The sequence below is a fragment of the Lissotriton vulgaris genome, chromosome 7 (genome assembly GCF_964263255.1).
Source record: "Lissotriton vulgaris chromosome 7, aLisVul1.2, whole genome shotgun sequence".
In the NCBI taxonomy this organism is placed as follows: domain Eukaryota; kingdom Metazoa; phylum Chordata; class Amphibia; order Caudata; family Salamandridae; genus Lissotriton; species Lissotriton vulgaris.
In genome coordinates, this window is record NC_141695.1 from 717,337,153 (window position 1) to 717,359,670 (window position 22,518).

At 46.5% G+C, this 22,518-nt stretch overlaps 1 protein-coding gene across 2 annotated transcripts in view; it reads left to right on the forward strand.

The window, feature by feature from the left end:
* The window catches only part of AMZ2 (archaelysin family metallopeptidase 2), a 574,400-nt gene that overhangs the window by 133,117 nt on the left and 418,765 nt on the right, over positions 1 to 22,518 (forward strand). For both annotated transcript variants that reach the window (XM_086930947.1, XM_086930948.1), the window contains one exon: positions 19,655 to 19,937. In XM_086930947.1, coding sequence (XP_086787073.1) covers positions 19,655 to 19,937 — 283 coding nt within the window. The remainder of the gene's footprint in view (positions 1 to 19,654; positions 19,938 to 22,518) is intronic.

The window sequence follows — 22,518 nt, forward strand, 5'->3', positions numbered from 1 at the left end:
AGATAGCTATTTACAGTAGGAGGGGTAGGAATAAGAAAAGGAAGGGATTAGAAATATGGGACCCCATACACGATGGATAGAATGTACTGATTAAAATGTTTACCTAGGATATTATTATAAATATGATTGAAATATTTTGGAATATGCCTAACACCTGACTACGTATGTATATATAAAATGAAATGCCTGTATGGGGGAGGGATGGGGGTAAAGGGGGGTTGCTGGGGTTGAGGTACCGAAAATTATTTATCACATCCCAATTAGAGTCATACTTATAACTAGTCCCATACCCATTACCAATAATCAGTCAGTTGGCAGTGTAGAAGGTCCAATCGTTTATTATAACAAACAAACTCTGCCAGAGGAGCTCCTTGCGACCTAACCCCACGAGGTACGCCAAGAATACTGTTGGCACATTGACAGAACATCACATATATACTGTTAAATTTCTAAACTGTTACCCAAGATGGAAAAATACAAGTTGGTACAGGTTGGTGCAGAGGGAAAGACCATATATGGGAGACAAAGCACTCTTGGTTTAGCTCATCTTATATTGGCAAGGTCGTGCGGGTGACTCCCTTTTGCTAACTCCGAGAGAGTCGTTACCGCACCCCCAGGAATGTGCTTATCCAGCCTCCTACTTCTACCTGTAACCTTGACAGGCCTAACGAGCAGAGACAGCAGTTTGCAACAGTTGAGCTATATCTCAAGGGAAAGGCTTCGGTGAAATGCAAGGATAGGGCTTGCTAATGTAGAGCTCGAGCGAGGCCACAAAATGGCGTTGGTCGTGTCAAGCAAGTACAAAAACGTGTAATGTGGTGTATGTTAATTCCTAAATTACTGCTTTTCGCGTGTATATAAGTATTTGCGTGTTTTTAGTAATTATTCTAGATGCATCACGCTAACTTTCAAACAACGGTTATATGGCTCATGGGACCGAAAGTCAATTCGGGTTCCTCAAACCCTCCTTTTAGCGTGATGTAGCTAATAAAAAGGAAATCCTAGTCCTGGAAAACATCCTCATCAATGGCCATCAGTTCATGAATCTCCTGCTGGAGCATCTGAATTTTGGTGGGGACAGGAGTGGGGACGCACATGGCGTCACCCTGGTGGCACAATAGGAACAACAAGCTGGGCCACATTGTACAAGGAGGCAACAGGTGAAAATGATACCGGCTGCCCCAGCCAGTATCGACAATAATTTCCAACCCCACATTGTCAGAAGCCCCCAGAACCACCCAGACAGTGACCAGGACCCATTTTCGGTATGCATTTCAGCCGCTATGCGGTGTAGCTTTTGGATAGCCAAATGAACAGAGGGGGCGTAGTCTGGAATATATACGCATCAGGAGCTGCCAATCACCCGGCATGCTCCGCCTTGATCAGCCAAGATAACGTCCAAAACCATCCGGTTTTGGAGCGAAACGAGCCTTGTCACCTGAAGCTCTACTGTAATATTGGTCATGATATCGGTAGTGATATTAATGACATTCTCTACCATTCTGGACAACCGTCTTATTTCTCTGCTATTGAATATGGTTCCCCAGAATGGTACCAATCCCTTGCTAAAGTCAGTGAACTGCTGTAAGGAGGTGTCAGTTTGATCGATTTCCATTGCTATGAGCTGTCTACGTTGCCTATTGGGTACCGTTCTACCTGTATGGAGTTGGTGTGTTCTATGATAGTCTGATGGCGCTATGTATACAGGCGGGTACAAGAAGGACAGATAGCACTGACCTGGCCAACCTCGGGGTAACCAAGTGTAAGCATTTTCCCCACATACAAAATACACATTCGGTGGCGTCAACAATGGCGGGCTACTAAATATTTTCATGCGATAAGTATAGTTACAGACACTGTCACCAACCTGAACATGCCCCATCCCCTGTACACAGAAATTGGAAGAGGTATTCAAAATGGGAATGGGTACGGTGCGTTCACTGGTAACATTTCTGACCACAAAATGCTGGAAATACTGCGAATCATTAAAATTAGCAAAATCATAGAGTTCATCTTTCAACCAAGTACTATTCTCAACCTCTGTATACATATTCATACAGGCTTCTGGATCCAACGATCCCTGTCCCCTATTTCCTTCTGGGTCAAATCCCTGATGTTTTTCAATGTATGCTAGAATCATATTATAGTCTTTCTCGGTGTATTGTTTGGGATTTTCTACATAATGATTGTACATAGCAGAAAACATTTTAAACCATGCTTCACAACTCCCTAAATAGGACCAGGGTAATGAGAGGAACAGGTCATGTTTATGCATAGAAGGAAGTTAAAAATGTGGGTGTGATTATAGACAACTCACTTACCCTTGAATCCCATGCCAAAAGAGTGGCTGGCACTTTTTACGGCCGCCTACGTTCTCTTAAGCCTATTCTTGGCTTCTTTGAACCCTTTATCCGTCAGACAATTGTTCAAGCAATGGTCTTATCCCATCTAGACTATTGAAATGCCCTTATGCTTGGTTCCAATTTGACAGTCACTAACAGATTACAAAGGGCTCAGAATGTGCCTGCCCGTACTCTGTTCGGACTGCCGAAACGTTGCCATACCTCCCAGGTTTTGCGTAGGCTGCACTGGCTGCCTGTCAAACAACGCATCCAATTTAAAACCCTTTGTCTCATTCACAAAATGCTTTACTGCCTTGGCCCCCAAATTTTGCAGGGACTCTGCTCCTTCTATATCCCGTCGCGTGCTCTTCGCTCTGCGGACCTTTCTTTGACCCGTACCATCAAGATCCGGAAGTGCAGAGCCGGGGGCCGGTCATGCAGGTATCTGGCTCCAAAACTCTGGAACTCTATCCCTCTAAGTGTGTGTACCATTACTAACCATCTACTCTTTCGAAAACACATCAAAACCTGGCTGTTTTCTTCAGTTTAGGGTTCCCCTGTGATCTGACACTCTGTCGCCTTTATTTTGGCCGTCCTGTATTTAGGCATGTCCGTAAGCGCTGAGACGCCCTGTTGTTGGGCTAGCGCTATATAAACAATTATAACATAACATAACATAACAGATGGCAGGAGCCCACAAACCCAGCAGTCGGTGATGTTGGTAGCACAGTGTGTCTGATGGAGCATTTCTACAAATACATTTCTCGCATAAGTCTGGTGATGCCGTTCTTTGTGGGGTGCTAAGGTGAACATAAAATGTTCAGGTGGGGCAACAGTAGAAGGTAGAAAAGTTTGCAAGGGGTATTTATGTTCTAGATATATGAATAAGCCCCTAAAAATAGAGTTATAACCAACACGAGGGCTACCTTGACCCTCGTGGTCCAAGTAGAAAACATTGGTTCATAAAATTGCAAGTATCGTGGTGCAATGGGAAGTTCTTCTTCCAGTACAATACGACCAAAATGGTACATTCCTAGCTAAAAGTCCAAAACTAGACTCGGGCCTAGCAGTCCGTCCTGCCAGAGGGCTCTTCTCCCTGTGTCCGTCAGAGTCTCACAGGCAGACTCCTATTGTTCATCTCAAGAAAAACAAAGCGTCGTGGTGAAAGGGATCCTGCCGTACAACCTGGTCGTTCACAAGAGTTAGTCTTTTTTTCTGAACAGAGCACAGTAACCAAAGTTCCAGCTCTCAACGAGTTCAGTCCAGTGTCTCGCTCAGCACCTCAGACCTGCAATCTAGCAAACCCTGTCTATTCAATTGAGTCTTTCCTTATCTCCTAACAGTGGGGTCTGAGGTGCCGTGATGCTTTCTTGGCCGCAGGTTGCGCACATGACCGGGAATTTCCTGATCAGAAAACAGCACAGTAGGTATCTCTCCTTCATTAGAGCTTTCGCTTGCCGGGGTATTCAAAACAGGATTCAGAGCAATTGCAGATTCAGCAGAGACCGGTTCACCAGATCTCGTCACACCCTCTTCTTGCCTTTGTTCTGTCTCGCAGGCGTCGGAAAAGGTACAAATGCAGTGGCTCTCTCGGTCTCCTGGGTCAGAATTTCCCCTGAGCATCGCTGATCATAAGGAAGCGGGAGTGGCAGCCTTTTCAGATGGGAGACATGTATCCAATGCTTTCTCCCATCCACTTTGACGGCCGTCCGGGTGGCAAGCACGATCTGGCGCGGCTCGGACCACCTTGGAGCCAGGCTGGAGTCTCGTTCGAACTTCTTGACCAGCACCCACTGGCCAGGTTGCAGTCGATGTCCGGGGCCCTCTGGCAGAGGCTGCAGTACAGATGCTACCTGCTGATGAATAGAATGGAGAACTTTAGTCAGGGCATACAGATAATCGATCAACATAGGATATTCTATATCTGAAAAGGATTGTGATCTGGGTACCCCCCATATATTAGCTGGGCGCCCGAATGTTATATCATAAGGAGAAAGACCAGAGCGAGAATGAGGGGTAACTCGCAATGACATGAGGGCCAAGGGCAAGGTGTCAGGCCATTTCAACCCCGTGCTTTCCTGAATCTAAGCCATCTTTAGTTTCAGAATCCCATTGTATTTTTCCATGAGCCCTGCTGACTGGGGGTGTCGGGCAGCGTGGAATTTTTGCTTTATCTGTAATCCATCACAAATATGCTTAACAAGGGCCCCATGGAAATGCCCCCCATTGTCTGACAAGATCAAACTGGGCAAACCATAGCGTGGTATAAACTCCTTGAGAAGAGCCTTTGCTGTGGCCAGGGCAGTGTTCTCTTTTGTGGGGTAGGCCTCGACCCATTTGCTAAAAGCACAGACCACCACTAACAAATATTTCAAATTGTTGACGCGTTCCATGTGGATATAATCCATCTGGAGCACTTCAAAGGTCAACATCGGAGGTGCAAAGTTCCCACTCAGAACATTTTCTGCTTTCCCCGGATTGTGTTGTAAACAGACCATGCAGTACTGTACTAAACCGACACCTGTCCTTTGTATGTTAGGGTTATTCCATACTGGGTATAGCAGGCCACAAATACCTTTAGCTCTTACATGGGCAGGACCGTGGGCCATAGTTGCAACGGCCTGCACCAATGCATTAGGTAGTAACCATCTCTGTTTCTCTGTCAGATCGACCCAACAATTGTTTTCGACCAATCTTCCTACTTCCTTTTCCCATCTTTCTAATTCAGCAGGGGTGGCCTCCTTTTGTAATTCTCTTACATTTTCCATAGTGTTATCGAACAATTCAGATTCCTCCACCCATCTTGCAGAGGACATTACAAACATGGCTGACATTGGAGATTGGGCTGTCTGTTTGGCCACCTGATCTGGGAAAGCATTCCCTTCCCCTACTTCATCCACCACTGCCTTATGTGCGCTGCATTTTATTATAGCTAATTTCTTGGGCAGAGTGAGGGCATCCAACAATCGTAATACCAGGGGACCATTCTGTATTTTCTGACCATGAGAGGTAAGGAAGCCCCGTTCCTTCCACAGCCGCCCAAAACTATGGGCCACACCGAAGGCGTATTGGCTGTCTTTGTAGATATTAACTTCGAGTCCTTCACTCAATTCATAGGTTCGTAATAATGCCACTAGTTCAGCAGCTTGGGCTGACCGGTGAGGTACTAGAGATGTTTCAACTACTGTCTTCAAGGTCGTAATTGCATATGCAGCTGTTGTTGTTCCATCTGCTAATTTAAAGCAGGACCCATCCACATATAACTCCCCCTGAGGGTCAGATAGAGGAATGTCGGTAAGGTCAACCCTTCCCTTTGTTTCTTCTTCAGTTCGAAATATGCAATCATATATATCATTGGTAGTTTCACTCGAAGGGAGTGGTAACAGTGTAGCTGGATTTAGCGTAGCGCTTCGTGTAATCGTGATGTGTGGAGCAAATAGTGTCAATTCATACCCAGTGAGGCGTGCACTCGTAAGATGCTGTGTCTTCGTTTTATTTAATAGTGTGTCCACAGCATGCTGCACCATCACTGTTAAATTGGAATTTAGAACGAGTCCTTCCGACTGCCGGGTGGCCACCGCTACTGCTGCAGTGGCCCTCAGGCAGCTAGGAAGTGCCCTTGCAACATTATCCATTGTGGCTGACAAGCGCAAGGTCTTTGCTTACCCCCAAATTCTTGCGTTAATACTGAAAGCGAGCAACGGTCGACCTCATGCACGTATAGTACAAAAGGTTTACGGTAATCAGGAGTACCCAGGACAGGAGCAGAACAGAGAGCAGTTTTTAAAGAGTCAAAAGAGTGCTGACATTCATCCGTCCAGGGGAGGGGTTCATGCACGTCTTTAGTGGTTAGATGCAATAAAGGCTTAGTGAGAAGAGAAAAAGTGGGTATCCATTGGCGACAGTAAGAAGTGATGCCAAGAAAAGCACAAACTTCGCGCTGCGTGCAAGGGACAGACATGTTAGAGATGGTAGTAATGCGTTCGGGAATCAATCGCCCACCCTCCTTCGACAGTAGATGACCTAGGTAGGTTACCTCCTGTCGACAGTATTGGAACTTAGACAAGGACACCTTATTCCCCTTCGCTGCTAAATGGTGCAATAATTTAACAGTGGCAGTTTTGCAACCTCCTTCTGTGTCAGAAGCGATCAACAGGTCATCCACATGCTGCAAAAGCACATTGCCCTTTGGCAAGGCCAGGTTGTCCAACAGAGTTTTAAGGGCCTGGCTATAGATACTCAGACTTTCAGTATAGCCTTGAGGTGCAAGACAGAATCTGAAGCTTCGGCCAGATAATGAGAATCCGAAGATCTGTCTGCTATCGGGATGGATAGGAATACTGAAGAAAGCATTCTTCAGATCAATGACCGAAAAATACTGACCAGTGGGCGGGATCATGGTAAGGATAGTGGTGATGTCCGTTACCACAGGATGCTGCGGTACAACAATCTTATTAACAGCTCTCGGGTCAATCACAAAACAATAGGCATCACCTTGTCGCTGTGTGGTACATCAGAACTTTTCTTTAAAATTGGGAGAATCGGGCTATTTCAAATATTAGCAGCTGTTTCTTCCACCACCCCTTTGTCAATAAGATCTTGAAGATTGAAAGCAGAGCCCGCTCACCGGCTTGTGAGATCTTATACTGCGTTATGCGTGGTAATTTTGCGCCAGTTTTTAGCGTAATATGGACTGGGGAATGTCTAACTTACCCACGTCCGCATCCTCAGTTGCCCATAGAGCAGCGTGAATGCCGTCAAACTCAGGGGGGAGAGGTTCGTTTTTAGCAAAACATTGTTTCATACAGTCAGAGTGGGGTTGTATCGTCAAATAAACCCCATCAGGGGAGCAGTATATTTTGCGTTCAACCTCTTCAGCATATATAAGCCCAACAGATTCTCCCCACAATGTGAAGTTAGCAGGAAAAGTGACTCGACAGTGGCAGGACCGATCGTGAAGGGGAGTGGTTTAGAGATGGGACTGACTACTGGGACTCCTGAAAATCCCACGGATACATTATTCTGCCCGGACAGAGCCGCCACTGGAACCAATGATTGAGCAACTGAACTATTCATTGCCCCTGTGTCAATTAGGAAATTCTCAGAAGTCCCCATCAATTCCCCGTTCACATAGGGTCCTTGTTGATTGACTGGGATTGATACTTGGCCCCTACTCTGTCCCTGACTGTCCTATGGGTGGACGTACCCATCCTGATCGTCAAATGCGTAATCATCATGATAATACTGTCTGCCTTGGTGACCATCAAAATGATTCAGTTCAGACTTGCCTGATGCTTCCTCTCTGTGCATATCACTCCGATCTGGGCCACCTCGTCCTCGTCCTCTGACTGCGCCGTTCTGGGCAAGTAATAGCGGACACTGCGCTTTCCAGTGTCTCTCCTGTTTACAATACGAACATTGGTTTATCCCTACTGTTGGAGCCCCGCCTGCGCCTCTGCCTGTTCCCGCCCCTCTGGACACGGGCCCTCTGGCTCCTCTCCCTCCTCCCTGTCCTCGGACAATTTGCTGAAGCAGCACCCGTGTTTTAAGATCCTTGGCCTTTTTATCTACTTTATCCTTGCTCTCATTTTCCCTATGCTCGTAATATTGGGCCGTACTCAGAATCACGGAGGGGGTGGAGGTAGTCCAGGTGCTTTCTGCGGCCTGAAACCTTGCAGAGATTTCCGATGCCAAGTTGGTAACAAATCTATTCACAAACAATCTAATTCCACCTTCCGTTGCCAAATCCTGTCCGCTGAAGTCAATAAAGACCCCTTCAAACCTAGTAAAGAAGTCAGACACACTTTCATCCTTTTTCTGCCTACAGGCTGTCAGTTTATCCCAGTCAACCTTCCGCGGAGGAATCAGGGTATGCATAAATGCTATTATTTTTGCTGGCAAGGAGGTAATTTCATTTCTAGGCTTATCTCCCGGTTTACGATCTCGGTCCCAACCTCTCAATTCATCCCAGGTTCCTCCTAGTTCAGCATGATCGGCGTCATGCACCTGCCGCCATATATCAACAGGAACTAGTAACCCAAAGAATAGCTCGACATCTGCCAGGGTCATCACGGCCGAGGCCGCAGCCTCAGTCAGTTCCTTGTAATAGGCGGTAGGGTTCTTGCGGGGGTCGGGAAGTTGTGATTTCAAGGTAAGAACCTCACTGTGTTTCCACGGAGTGTATACCCATTGTTCCTGGAACTGGGCGTCTACTCGAGCCCGTATTACCTGGTCAGCACCATAAGGTGCTTCAGGAATTTTGGGATGAAAAATGGGGTGTACTTCTTGCATGGGATGCTGGTAAGTCCAATTGGGGCTTTTTATGAACATTCGGCCTCGATATTTCACTAAGGTGTCGACATTCTTGTATACCTCCCGGCGGTCCATATTAAACTTGAGTCCAGTCTCGGATGGTATATAGTATTTGAGGGGCCCTCCCATCCCGGAAACATAGTTCCCAAGCCCCGATGAGGTAGCAAGACATCTGATATAGGGCATGTTGCTGCATCACCGGCTCTAAATCTTTAATAGTACTCCTTATATTAGCTACTGTATATATATCGTTCCGCATCCATCGGGCGCCCTGATCTGCGACTGCTTCTTTTTTGCCGTACTCTACAGACGCTCTGGTGAACAGTCGATTACCGCCCAGGCCTCCCGATTCCCCTTTCGGTGTTTGCCCCGGATCTCTGGGTGTTGTACTGGCTGACTGGGAGGTCCATATGGGGCTTGGAGCTGCTAATGTCACATGGGGCGATCCCGGGGGATGTCTGAGATCAGGTATGAGGGTAGCCAGGTTTCTCACTGAGGTAGGTGGGGCACGGGTAGTCCCCAGAGAGGTGAGAGGCACGTGTTCCTCTGGTGCGGAGGCTTGTGGCGTAGCCATCATCTGAAGAGGTACCGCGGGGTATATGCTTTGCGGTGCGTACGGTGGGGGAGGTCTTTTGTCTAACAAATCCTCTATTTCGTCTTCTGCTTCATTCCGCGTCACATAACTCTTATCTACTTGCAACCTAAACTGTCTATCTGCATACTCAATATTCTTTTTGGTCTTATTTTTGTCATGAGCGATGGCTTTCTGAGTTACAGTCTGCCCTTGCTGTATTTTCAGGAGTTTTTCAGACCGGATGCGTCTCCGCTTTGCCTCTTTCTGCCATTTATTAAGGGTATCAAACATGGCCTGCCTACTACGTTTAGCAAATAGGCGTTCTTGCAGGTACTGGATCTTTTTCTCGTCAAAAGACCCTGTTTTTGGCCATTGCAGCTCCACATTGTCCTTGGTATACTTGTGCCACAAGGTATTAAATAGGAGGGGTCCTATCCAGTGCTTACAATACATATCATGGCTGGGAGTCCCCTCCGGAGGGGCCGGCTGGCTTTCATCCAACCTCGTGCTCCCGCGGTGAACACAGCCAAAGCATAGTTTACTAAAGCACGGCATTGCCCCTGTCTACCTAAATTAAGCTGAAAACGAATCAAGAATCGTTAAGCATTACACTCATACACATGGCCATGTCTTCATTCGAATCCACTCTTTCACAAATTAAGTAACCGCAGCGCGAAAACAAACCTTCAATTTACATCAACATAAAAGACAAAAACGAAAACACAGATATTTGCAAACAAAAGGTGGAGTCCATCGACTCCCACCTATGGAGAACCTTTTCCAAACCTTCAAAGCTCAAAAATGCCTCTGTACAACAGTCTTGTCCCTAGACTACCTAGAGATAGCCACACAGGCTTCTAAACCACAGACCGATCTACAGGCCATCCAACAGCATTCATGGTTCACCTCCCGAACTATTCTGGCTAAGCCCGGTTTTTCAAGCGCCGCTCCAGATCTGTCCGAGTGCTACCCAATCTCAACTGCCGGCGTTCCCGAGAGCAGTCCGGCCTGGTGGAAAACCGAGATTCACACCTAGGCGTCTGGTCTCTATCTCTAGTTACTTTCACCAACCAAAACAGGGGCGTCCGCACCTGCAGGTTCAATGCTGCCCCGTCAGACCCCCTTTTCCAAAGTTCTCCGTGACCGAGGGTCACCCCATGCCAAGTCTTAAATCCAAAATTCAGAAAGATATCCAACACAAGACAAGACAAGACACTCACCTGGTGCACGCAGGTCTGATTGTACGTTCTTCATTGCCAACTCCCGTTAATGCCAACATGGCTGGTTCTCGGGTTACACCCGAAGGACTCCGGCATGGGGTCACTAGCAGCTGGGGTTTTCGCGATCGGGAGAGCGGAGCAGACCCCAAATTCTTTGGTCTTTTCTTCGACCCCGATCAAAATTGCCACTTTCAATGTCCCGCCTCTTTTCTCATTACAGAGGGACGACCCCAACAGGGAGTCCCGGCGGAGTCGCCAACTGAGGTACCGAAAATTATTTATCACATCCCAATTAGAGTCATACTTGCAACTAGTCCCATACCCATTACCAATAATCAGTCAGTTGGCAGTGTAGAAGGTCCAATCGTTTATAACAAACAAACTCTGCCAGAGGAGCTCCTTGCGACCTAACCCACACGAGGTCCGCCAAGAAGACTGCTGGCATATTGTCAGAACATCACATATATACTGTTACATTTCGAAACCGTTACCCAAGATGGAAAAATACAAGTTGGTACAGGTTGGTGAAGAGGGAAAGACCATATATGGGAGACAAACCGCTCTTGGTTTAGCTCATCTTATATTAGCAAGGTCGTGCGGGTGACTCCCTTTTGCTAACTCCGAGAGAGTCGGTACCGCACCCCCAGGAATGTGCTTATCCAGCCTCCTCCTTCTACCTATAACCTTGACAGGCCTAACGAGCAGAGACAGCAGTTTGCAACAGTTGAGCTATATCTCAAGGGAACGGCTTCGGTGAAATGCAAGGATAGGGCTTGCTAATGTAGAGCCCGAGCGAGGCCACAAAATGGCGTCGGTCGTGTCAAGCAAGTACAAAAACGTGTAATGTGGTGTATGGTAATTCCTAAATTTCTTTTCGCATGTATATTAGTATTTGCGTGCTTTTAGTAATTATTCCAGATGCATCACGCTAACTTTCAAACAACGGTTATATGGCTCATGGGACCGAAAGTAAATTCTGGTTCCTCAGGGTAAAATGTGAAAATATCTCAATAAAGATTTTTTTTTAAAAGAGCCTGTGTGGTATGCACTTGTAGTACACAAACTTTCAACCGTTTTTTTAAATGGGAGAAATTTAAAGTGCAGAGAATGTTTGGCCAAAGTATTTATTATATGGAATGTTTTTCTGCACTTTAAATTAATCCCATTTAAAATATTGACTGCATTTTTCAGTTTTAAATATGGCACTGGGTCTACCAGCCACTATGAGCAAAATGTGAGCTGTGTGTAAAGGTGACACTTTGAAATGGGAGAAAATTAAACTGAAGAGTTAATTTTATGCTGATATGATTTCCATAAAATTACTCTTTTAAGTTTTCTACCATTTCCAAGTGTCATATTTGCAATCTGCAGGCATCTTTCTCCCAGTGGCCTGTAGAAATGGTGCCATATTTATAACAGGAAAATACAGCCATTTGTTCGGAGGAATTTAGAGTGAAAAACTTGCTTCATATAACATTAAGACTTAATTGAAAGTGGAGAAAAACGTTAAGACTTCAAGCCTCTTCTTCTATGGATTAGAGGGAAGAATCAAGATACTTTGCGAACTCTGTGATCGTTTGTGAAACTGAGGAATCGGAGACTACCGGGAGGGATTTCCCTTGTGGTAACCATGTGCAGGGGTGGCCCTCCCACACAGCCTGATCCCTTGTTTGCAGTGCACCAGAGGAACCCTTGCAACCTTACAGCAGATGTGAGGACCCACCGTCGATGCTGTCGCTGTCCTGTATACCTTCATGGGAGAGTGGCGTATGGGACCTGAAACTGCTGCGACCGGACAGGCCAACCACCAGGTCTGAACCAGGTGATCCCGCTGCCCCCTGCTCTAAGGCCCTCCTCACTCTGCCAGACCTCACTGCACTGGTCTGTGGCCTGCAGCGCTCTGAACCAGAGGTTGGCCGCGGCTGGGTGAATGAAGGTGGTGGATTCTCCTGTTAAGGGCTCGCTCCTCCATCCCTTGCAGACTTCCGCACCCTCCTGCTTTCAGCGTCATGCCACAATGCGGCCACCCCAAGGCACCAGCAATCGGAACGTGTGTCCCTTAGATTGCCACAGGCAGAGGGAGGGGATGGCAGTGCTCCGCTGCCCCTTTGCCCTTGGTGCCCCCGCCTCACTTGGCTGATCCCAAGTGAACTCATCCTTTGCCACTGGTCCCGATGTGTCCTACCTCCATGGAACCCGGAATGTGACCAATGGGACCTCCTGCCGCTGCCGTACACGAGCTATTGTCCAACTGTCCCTGCCTGAATTCCAAGTTGTGGAGCAGGGCTCTTGTGCTGTGAGAGTCTACCAGATCAGCCTGTGAAAACTTTGCTTCTACACTTCTTAATGCATGCATATGGCCTAGCACTCTGCTTTCCTTCTATGCATTCCAGTTCTGTTGAGGTTGAGTGGTCTTCCACATTGAAATTGTCTGAATTCACTCACATTGAGACACAAGGGCCTCATTCCCAAAACGGCGGACCTGTTCCTAAGTAAAAGAACATGAAATAAGACTACTGACATGCAGTTTGCAGAAAAGTAAAGGATTATTCGCCCAACATTAAACTGGATCCCAGAGCTTCTAAGTAGCGTCCATCTTGAAATGGTGCTATTGTGATCCCTACCTTGACTTGTATATCTTCTGTTTGCCCTAACTATGCAACCTTTCTCAATGCCTCTCATGGTCTTGCCATATCACCATTGCTTCAGGGCTTGAACTACATTTTCCTCACACCCACCACACCTCCCCTGTCAGTACTTCATCACTAGTAACATCTCCTTATGTTGTGGCGTCTATTTGTAACTGGAACTCTGAACCCCTAAACTCCTATTGCACTGACACGAAAAATAAATAGGACACTGTCCATAACAATAAGTCAGAAACACTCGTCCCTACTTGTTTACATCACCCCTTCTTCTTCTAGCTTTAGTTGCATCACACTCAGATATGGATCCTAATTCACCCAGAGCAGCTGACACCATTTTGGAGCCGTCAGGCCGAACGCTTATAAAATGAAGTACTCTCCTAATATAACAAAAAACACATCCAAGAACTCAAAATAATTCACTCCTCGAATCTCACCCAGAAAAACTAATCTCGGACCCCTACCTATTCTCGAATAAAAGAACCATAATAAGTGACCTTATCTTCTACACGAACGGATGAGCACAATGAAGGATAGCCCTGTTTTCTTGGCTTGTGATCACTACATCCAGGAAAACTCCTCATGGTCTAAGACTCTCGGTAGCCCCCTTATCTGTTTGCAGAGCAGAAGCCACAAACTCTTTTTATAGCAATGGGATTATCCTCATCCAATCATTAGACTGCAACCTAGAAATATTTGAGAAGCTTTTCCCTTTCATCGAAAACACTGTGACTTGTACTAAATCCACCTCCTCCCAAGGCTGTCCGAGCTCTGCATGCAAACTACAGGATCCCCAAGTATTGTCCTTGCATATTCTCTCCCACCCCTTACTATCTCCTGCTCCTCCTTGGTGATCAGCATTCACAACACTAACTCTATACCACCACCTTACCTGTCCGAGTCCCCCTTCCATCAGTCGTCAAACTATACTACATTCGCACCACACTTCTAGAGCAGGTCAGAGTTACAAAGCAACGGAAGTAACACCTTCACCCCGACTATACCACAGACCCTCCCTATAGCTCAATCAATGACCCTCCCTCAGCCCGAACTCCTAAACCCACCTAGCAACATGACTCCTATAACCACAGCACTCACACTTGTCCAGCTCTCAAGCTCTCCACCTCCACCTCTCGAGCTTACCTCCATCTCCAACCCGTCCTCCCCTGGTTCTTCCTGGTCAGCAGTATTCCAACACCATAGTCTTGAACACACCCCAATCTCCTTGCCCCCTTCTACTAAACTTGAGAACTTGCTTTCACACTTCATTAGAATCCAGACTTGATGAGATTGCACTAGACCTACAATAACGTAAGGCTGACTTACAAAGCACAATATACATCACCTCAGAGCTGGTGAACAATTGGTGGCCAAACAGGACTCAGAGAATGACTAGTCATAGCCATGATCAATCCAGCAACTTCCGCCCCTAGGCTTCCATCACCTCCCCCAACCAACATGATCTCCCCAACCTCGACATCTCCTCACCTGAGATGGAGAACTATACGATACCCCAACGCCCCCACTCAGCCGATTAGACTGCAGGATCCACTATCCTGCAGGTATATTCACTTCCTCTTCCTGTCATATAATTCAACATACTCTGTTAACACACACCATCTGGGTCAACTCCACACAATTCCTTTGGACCCACACAGAGAACCTAGGCCCAATTCCTGAGCCGTAAAGGAGTACAACCGTAAACGAGTTACCTTCGCACAGACTGCCCCAGCTGACTCCAAACCTCATCTCAAATGCATGCTACTCAATTGCAGATCGCAGTCATACATGCAGCGGACATCTCTGACCTCATCCTCACACACAAGCATGACCTCTTAATCCTGACTGAAACTTGGCTAAATGATTCCCCTACACCTATCATTGACATACTAGTTCCCCTTAACCACAACATCATTAGATTAGTTCTAGTAGACCAGGTAAAGGTATCGCCTACATACACCTTAACAGCCTCCCAATGAAACAGATATAGTCCCCAGTTCTATCCTCATGCGAATACTTATGCATCGATTGTATATGTAACAACAGGCCACTATTCAAACTGCACGCGATCTACCACCAGGAGATAACATTTATTTCATAAAGCAAATGATGGTAGTTATCTCAACTAACGTGGGACAACAATGCACCCAGATCTTCCATGGAGATTTCAACCTCCACTGAAATGACCTCAATGACCCTGCAGTTAACAGCCTTAAAACCTTCTAGCTTACCTAAACCTGATCCAAATCTGCGACAGTCCTACACACAAAAAAGGATCAACCTTCGACCTTAAGCTGGAATCGATCATTCCTTGTGACTGGACAGACCATCACTGCTTGACCTTCCTCATCACAGATTCTGTGAGAACAAATATGGCGCAACTCAAGAAACCCAAACATTGGAAAAGGAGCATGCGAAACATCAACCTAAATTAACTGACATCCCTCAGCAATAACATCTTGCCTCCTCCTGTGGACATGTCCGATGTCCTTGACCTAACCCCTCCTAGACATGCAAGTGGTCTTTGTCCCACCCGACCTGAGTACCTTTCACTTTTATTGAGTACACTGGGAAACCACATATGGTGCAAACAGGCTGCAGTTTATTATATATTGCGTAACACATGGTTTATCACAACACGTTACTTGTTTGTTATAATACAAAGCATAAACGGACAGTATTTAAACAACCATTGTCCTTACTAATTTTTTAACAGCATTACTTGTCTCAGCCTTGTGCTATTGCCCCTTAGCAGGTGTGTTTGTGGCTTCTATGCTTCCCTTGCGTCCGCAATCTGTGTGGGTGGCCGTCATGGCCAGCCCTGACTGCAAGTGCCATGTCCCCTTAAACCTGACCCTTTGCTGACCAAATGCTTGCTTTCAGTACCCCTGGCGTGAGGCATCCCAAGGGCACTGTTTGGGCCACTCTTTGACCTTTTCTGACCAACCACCTGCTTTCCAGTGCCTCTGCTGTGAGACATCCTAAGGACACTTTTTGAGCCACTCTTTGACCCTTGCTGGCCAATCACCTGCTCACAGTACCCCTGCCATGATGCATCCCAAGAACACTGTTTGAGACACTTTTTCTACTGGGCTACTGATCTTTTTTGTTTGTCTTTGCATGTTGTCTCTACCATGCTGCCAGTGGTTCCTTGATCATCGGCAGCTCCTCCTTCATCCGTTAGTCTACCAGATCCCTTGCTGCTCTAGCACCCCAACTATATTGATAAGGAACATATCCCTGGTCAGGTGTACCCCTTCTGCCTCGTAGACGTTAGCCTCGTGAGGCTCATCTGACCATGTCTGATGAATCCCCAGCTGTTCGCCCTGCAGGCTTTTGCCATGGAGATGTCCTGCTTCCGCCTAGACCTCTCCACAGCCCCGTAATCTAGCACCCCCTTCCATTTGCGCCACACTAGGATCTCTGTCCTTATGGCGTCTTCTGGGCAGACCAATCTGGCATTGTCTGTGAGCCAGCTAGCTTGGCTCCACAATGTCTTTCCACCCCAAGCCAGCCAGATCATTGCCTCCCCGGTGTACTGGTACCATGTCCGGTATTCATTCCTACTGCTGCCTCAGTTAGCCTCCTCTCAAGCCTGGGCGCTACAACCAGGTTACTCCTGTGTTGTGCAGCCCTATCCCTTTGTACTCCTGCCGCAACAATGCCCACTGCCATGTTCTTGCGAAGGAGGAGTGGTCCATAATCCTGACTCTACGCTGGCCGCCTGGTGGTCCTACTGAAAGGAAACCCTCAACAGATACCTCCGTGCCGAATGTAGCCTTCTTTAAGTAATCACACTTGCAGCATGCGGGGCAGAAGTCGCTGTCCAAGAGGTAATGCAGGCATAGCTGAGCATTGACTCAGCACCTCTCGGGAGGGGCGGAACTTGATGCCATAATCGCACGATTAACTGTCCGAAACATATGTTTACACTTGCTGGTGTCAGTGCCATCCTGCATACCGCAAGCAGTATCTCTAGAGTTAGGTGCTGCCCTTTGGCTACTGCAATGCTCTTGTGTTGCCACATAAGGCTGTCCTTCTCCATACACACTGCAACGTGCCCTTGGGCTGACCATTCCACTATCATCTGACTTCTAGATTAGTTCTGACCCAGCCACTCCCTCACCATTCACACCCCTGAGAGAACAGTCTGCTGCCTCCCCCACTCGTGATATCTTTGATCCGTCACAATTGTTCAGTGCCTGCGATTTCTCTGACCAACTAGTCACATGTACTTTAGACAGCTGACCTAATATTCTAATAGCCTTAAACTAAATGAGCTAGGTCTTGTTTGCTGGCTATAATATTCTCATCTACCCTTTTAATTCTATACACATCCTCTCCCTCGTGGGTGCACTGTCAACTAAATACTTCCCAAATTGCTTCTTAGTCTGTGTTGCATCCCCGCAATACCATCCCCATGGTTATGTATATCACTCAGTGGTAAACCAATTACAAACAGCCTGGAACATGACTGGCTTGTGGAGGACAATTCAACATGGAAGTTCCCAAAGATGCAAGTCCTCGTTCGTCTGGTGGCGGTGGGGTGAGAGGTGAGGGGGGTAGGGGAGGGGAGGGATCAAGGGTCAAACCACTTGTTAATACTTGATATTTTTTCTAGCAGGTGCTGTAGCCCGAAAGAGAAGAAATCCTACTCTATTTCTCACACTACCCAATAAGGTGTAAACTCTCTTCCAGAGCTCCCGCACAGCTCACTCTGCCATATGACTGTACCATCCTTTCGGAGGACTGTGCACTAACCATATTGTGGAGGCAGACACTTGCTTGTGACCTCAACTGCCATTTCCTGATTTGCATATTGTGTTGGCTAGGGGCACCGGTCTCCACCTGCTTACAGCCGATGCTGGGCCCTGTAGGTTTTACATGCCCAATTGTGACAACTTTAATGCAGAGCTACTCGTTGCATCTAGTCATCAGTGCTGACTGTCTGATGAGCTGATTAACTCAATTGAATATAAAAACAAAACCCTATCTCTAAAGCTAATACATTACTTGATTTGGCGACTCTGGGCACATTTCTCCCTGCTTTAATTGTGCTATGTGGTAGTGAGTACCTTTATTCACTGAATGCGTCAGTCTGCATACAACACGTCTTCCTAATGCGCTCTATGTAAAAGCCTTGCTTTAGAAGTACCAGCACCTTACTGTTGGAACCACAGAAATTCTATAAAAAGAAAACTTACAACCGTGCCTTCTTGTGTATTGCCCAAAGAATTTGGAACTTTTTGCCCCTGAAATCAGACTGCATCCCTCAACTGCATCATTCAAAAGGGAAGTTAAAGTACTATTGATGAACAAACTTTTGCCTTAGAACCCAGGTACTCTGCTCTCCGGCCCGACATGGCACGTTGCCTAAACCCATTTTTAATACTCACCTGTTACGGTCATGTTTTTTGACTTGTCTGATTATTCATTTAGGTGGCCCCTGCCCCAGCTGGGGAGTTAGTTGCTGCATCCTGTATCGGTCTCGATTATGTTGTTTGCCCTGCATGTTGTTTTCTTTCTTATCATTTGTAAAGTGCTCTGATACTCTTATGGGTCATATTTGTGCTACATAGAACTTTAAATAAATGTTTCATAGAAATATTTTTCTTCACTTTACATTTCTCTACATAATTGCCGGATTTTTCAGTTATATATGGGGCACAGTGCTTACTGGCCTCCTGGAGCAAGAGGCGTGCTGTTTGTAAATGTGAGAGTTTGAAATGGGAGAAAATTAAAATGGAAGAGTATGCTTAATCAATGAGTTAACTTTTAATTTTCCTTCATTTAAAAGTATTCAGAGACATCATTTCGTTCTCGCACTCCAATATTGAGTTGACAAGGACTTTTACTTAAGAGCACATACCAGAGTGTACAGTTCTTCATCTGTGCCCCAACCTAGATTCTAAATCTGATTGAGCAATACTCATTATCAGGCCCTGCTATCTGCAGCCTGATAATGATAATGTAAAATTAACACAACTTTCCCCTAGCTTAAAAAATATAATGTGACCCCCCCGCTTATTTAAAAATCAACTCAAGGCTGCGAGCTACTCTGAAGGAGTCTACGAGCTACTTGTAGCTTGCGATCGACTGGTTAGAGATACCTGATCTAATCAGACAGTTTTAAAATTAAACCCAGCATCTGGTGGCACTAAGTGTTGATTTTTCTGTCTCTAGATCAGACAGCTTGTAGAAGTGAAGTGGCTTTTTGAGTGAGACGTTTTTCAGGGGTGTTTATTCCATAGAGAAGTGCAACAATACCATAGCCTCAAACCTGTTTACAATCCGTAGATGGCTTTACATTTTCTTCGCAAATGCAGACGAAATGGTAGGCCCTTTAACCATGAAGGTCTGTTAAGTTTCCCATTGTTGAAATGCTGCTGGGCAATGCAATCACTGCAAATCAGATTGTCTTACTTGAACGCCCTGGCCCTTTTGTCATGGTATGTTTTATTACTGTACCTTTCTAATATTTCGTAGTTAGCTTATTCCTTAATCATAAGACTCACCGGAGTATTTCTGTCCTATTTTCTTTTTTACTTTTTATTTATTCAGATGCAGGTCATTCAACATAAGGAAGATGTTTTGAGAACAGCATTGATATCGAAGGATCGTAACCTTGCAAAGCTCTTCGAGCAGGGTACCATGGGAGAGAAACGGCTGCTCAGTGAGGCTTTTCACTCAGACAGTGATCTCTTCAAGCCTGTAATCATACATTCAAATTCTGACTGGATTCCCTCTCATTCTGAGCCTACCCAGGACTTCCAGCAGTTTTATGAGGACCCTTGCCGATGCACACCGAGCTCCAACAAGAGCATCATCTACGTGCAACCCATTGGTAATCTTCTCAAATTAAGAGTTTGTTTAGTAAATGTTCTCTTTCAGGAACAAAGTGCACATTGTAAGCAGATTGGGCTTCCAGAAACGACATGTCTTGAACAGTTCAGTTGTTTTAAACAATATCTACTGAGACCTTGAGTAACACATTTTTCCAAGCAAATGTAGATTTCAACACCCTTACTTTATGAGTTTGCAATCACCTTATTAAAGTCCCACCTGGGCATTATTCTCTTGCCATTTTGTTTCTATTATACAGCCAGAGGTTAAAAGAAGTTCATAGCTGCGTGGTCCTGCTCACTTTTACATATTGCAAAAAACACAGTTGATGGACACAATGTAGAACAATGTCATACATTCACCCCAGTACAAGGATCTGGGCCTAAATCCATCGTTTTTTTGCACTCCACACCACCCTGGGTTAGACACTGGCTATATGCAAATCAGCTCCGACCCTGTGCCTCATGGGAACAGTCCAGTCCGAACTACCAAGCCATGTCTTTCCCAGACCGGAATCAAGCATCCGAGGACCGGTTTCTGGCGATCAGCCTTCATCAGCCTGGATAGCTTGACTCCAGTGGTGTGGAGAGCGTGGGACTCACGTCTGAGTATACCCAGCACACTCGGGGTGAAAATTGCAAAAAACACAGTTGATGGACAGAATGTAGAACAATGTCATACATTCACCCCAGTACAAGGATCTGGGCCTAAATCCATCGTTTTCTTGCACTCCACACCACCCTGGGTTAGACACTGGCTATATGCAAATCAGCTCTGACCCTGTGCCTCATGGGAACACTCCAGCCCGAACTAAAAAGCCATGTCTTTCCCAGACCGGAATCAAGCATCCGAGGACCGGTTTCTGGCTATCAGCCTTCATCAGCCTGGATAGCTTGACTCCAGTGGTGTGGAGAGCCTGGGACTCACGTCTGAGTATACCCAGCACACTCGGGGTGAAAATTGCAAAAAACACAGTTGATGGACAGAATGTAGAACAATGTCATACATTCACCCCAGTGCAAGGATCCGGGCCTAAATCCATCGTTTTTTTGCACTCCACACCACCCTCGGTTAGACACTGGCTATATGCAAATCAGCTCTGACCCTGTGCCTCATGGGAACAGTCTAGCCCGACCTACCAAGCCATGTCTTTCCCAGACCGGAATCAAGCATCCAAGGACCGGTTTCTGGCTATCAGCCTTCATTCAGCCTGGGTAGCTTGACTCCAGTGGTTTGGAGAGCCTGGGACTCACGTCTGAGTATACCCAGCACACTCAGGGTGAAAATTGCAAAAAACACAGTTGATGGACAGAATGTAGAACAATGTCATACATTCACCCCAGTACAAGGATCTGGGCCTAAATCCATCGTTTTTTTGCACTCCATACCACCCTGGGTTAGACACTGGCTATATGCAAATCAGCTCTGACCCTGTGCCTCATGGGAACAGTCCAGTCCGAACTACCAAGCCATGTCTTTCCCAGACCGGAATCAAGCATCCAAGGACCAGTTTCTGGCTATCAGCCTTCATCAGCCTGGATAGCTTGACTCCAGTGGTGTGGAGAGCCTGGGACTCACGTCTGAGTATACCCAGCACACTCTGGGTGAAAATTGCAAAAAACACAGTTGATGGACAGAATGTAGAACAATGTCATACATTCACCCCAGTACAAAGATCTGGGCCTAAATCAATCGTTTTTTTGCACTCCACACCACCCTGGGTTAGACACTGGCTATATGCAAATCAGCTCTGACCCTGTGCCTCATGGGAACAGTCCAGTCCGATCTACCAAGCCATGTCTTTCCCAGACCGGAATCAAGTATCCAAGGACCAATTTCTGGCTATCAGCCTTCATCAGCCTGGATAGCTTGACTCCAGTGGTGTGGAGAGCCTGGGACTCACGTCTGAGTATACCCAGCACACTCGGGGTGAAAATTGCAAAAAACGCATTTGATGGACAGAATGTAGAACAATGTCATACATTCACCCCAGTACAAGGATCTGGACCTAAATCCATCGGTTTTTTGCACTCCACACCACCCTGGGTTAGACACTGGCTATATGCAAATCAGCTCTGACCCTGTGCCTCATGGGAACAGTCCAGTCCGAACTACCAAGCCATGTCTTTCCCAGACCGGAATCAAGCATCCAAGGACCGGTTTCTGGCTATCAGCCTTCATCAGCCTGGATAGCTTGACTCCAGTGGTGTGGAGAGCCTGGGACTCACGTCTGAGTATACCCAGCACACTCGGGGTGAAAATTGCAAAAAACACAGTTGATGGACAGAATGTAGAACAATGTCATACATTCACCCCAGTACAAGGATCTGGGCCTAAATACATCGTTTTTTTGCACTCCACACCACCCTGGGTTAGACACTGGCTATACGCAAATCAGCTCTGACCCTGTGCCTCATGGGAACAGCCCAGTCCGAACTACCAAGCCATGTCTTTCCCAGACCGGAATCAAGCATCCAAGGACCGGTTTCTGGCTATCAGCCTCCATCAGCCTGGATAGCTTGACTCCAGTGGTGTGGAGAGCCTGGGACTCACGTCTGAGTATACCCAGCACACTCGGGGTG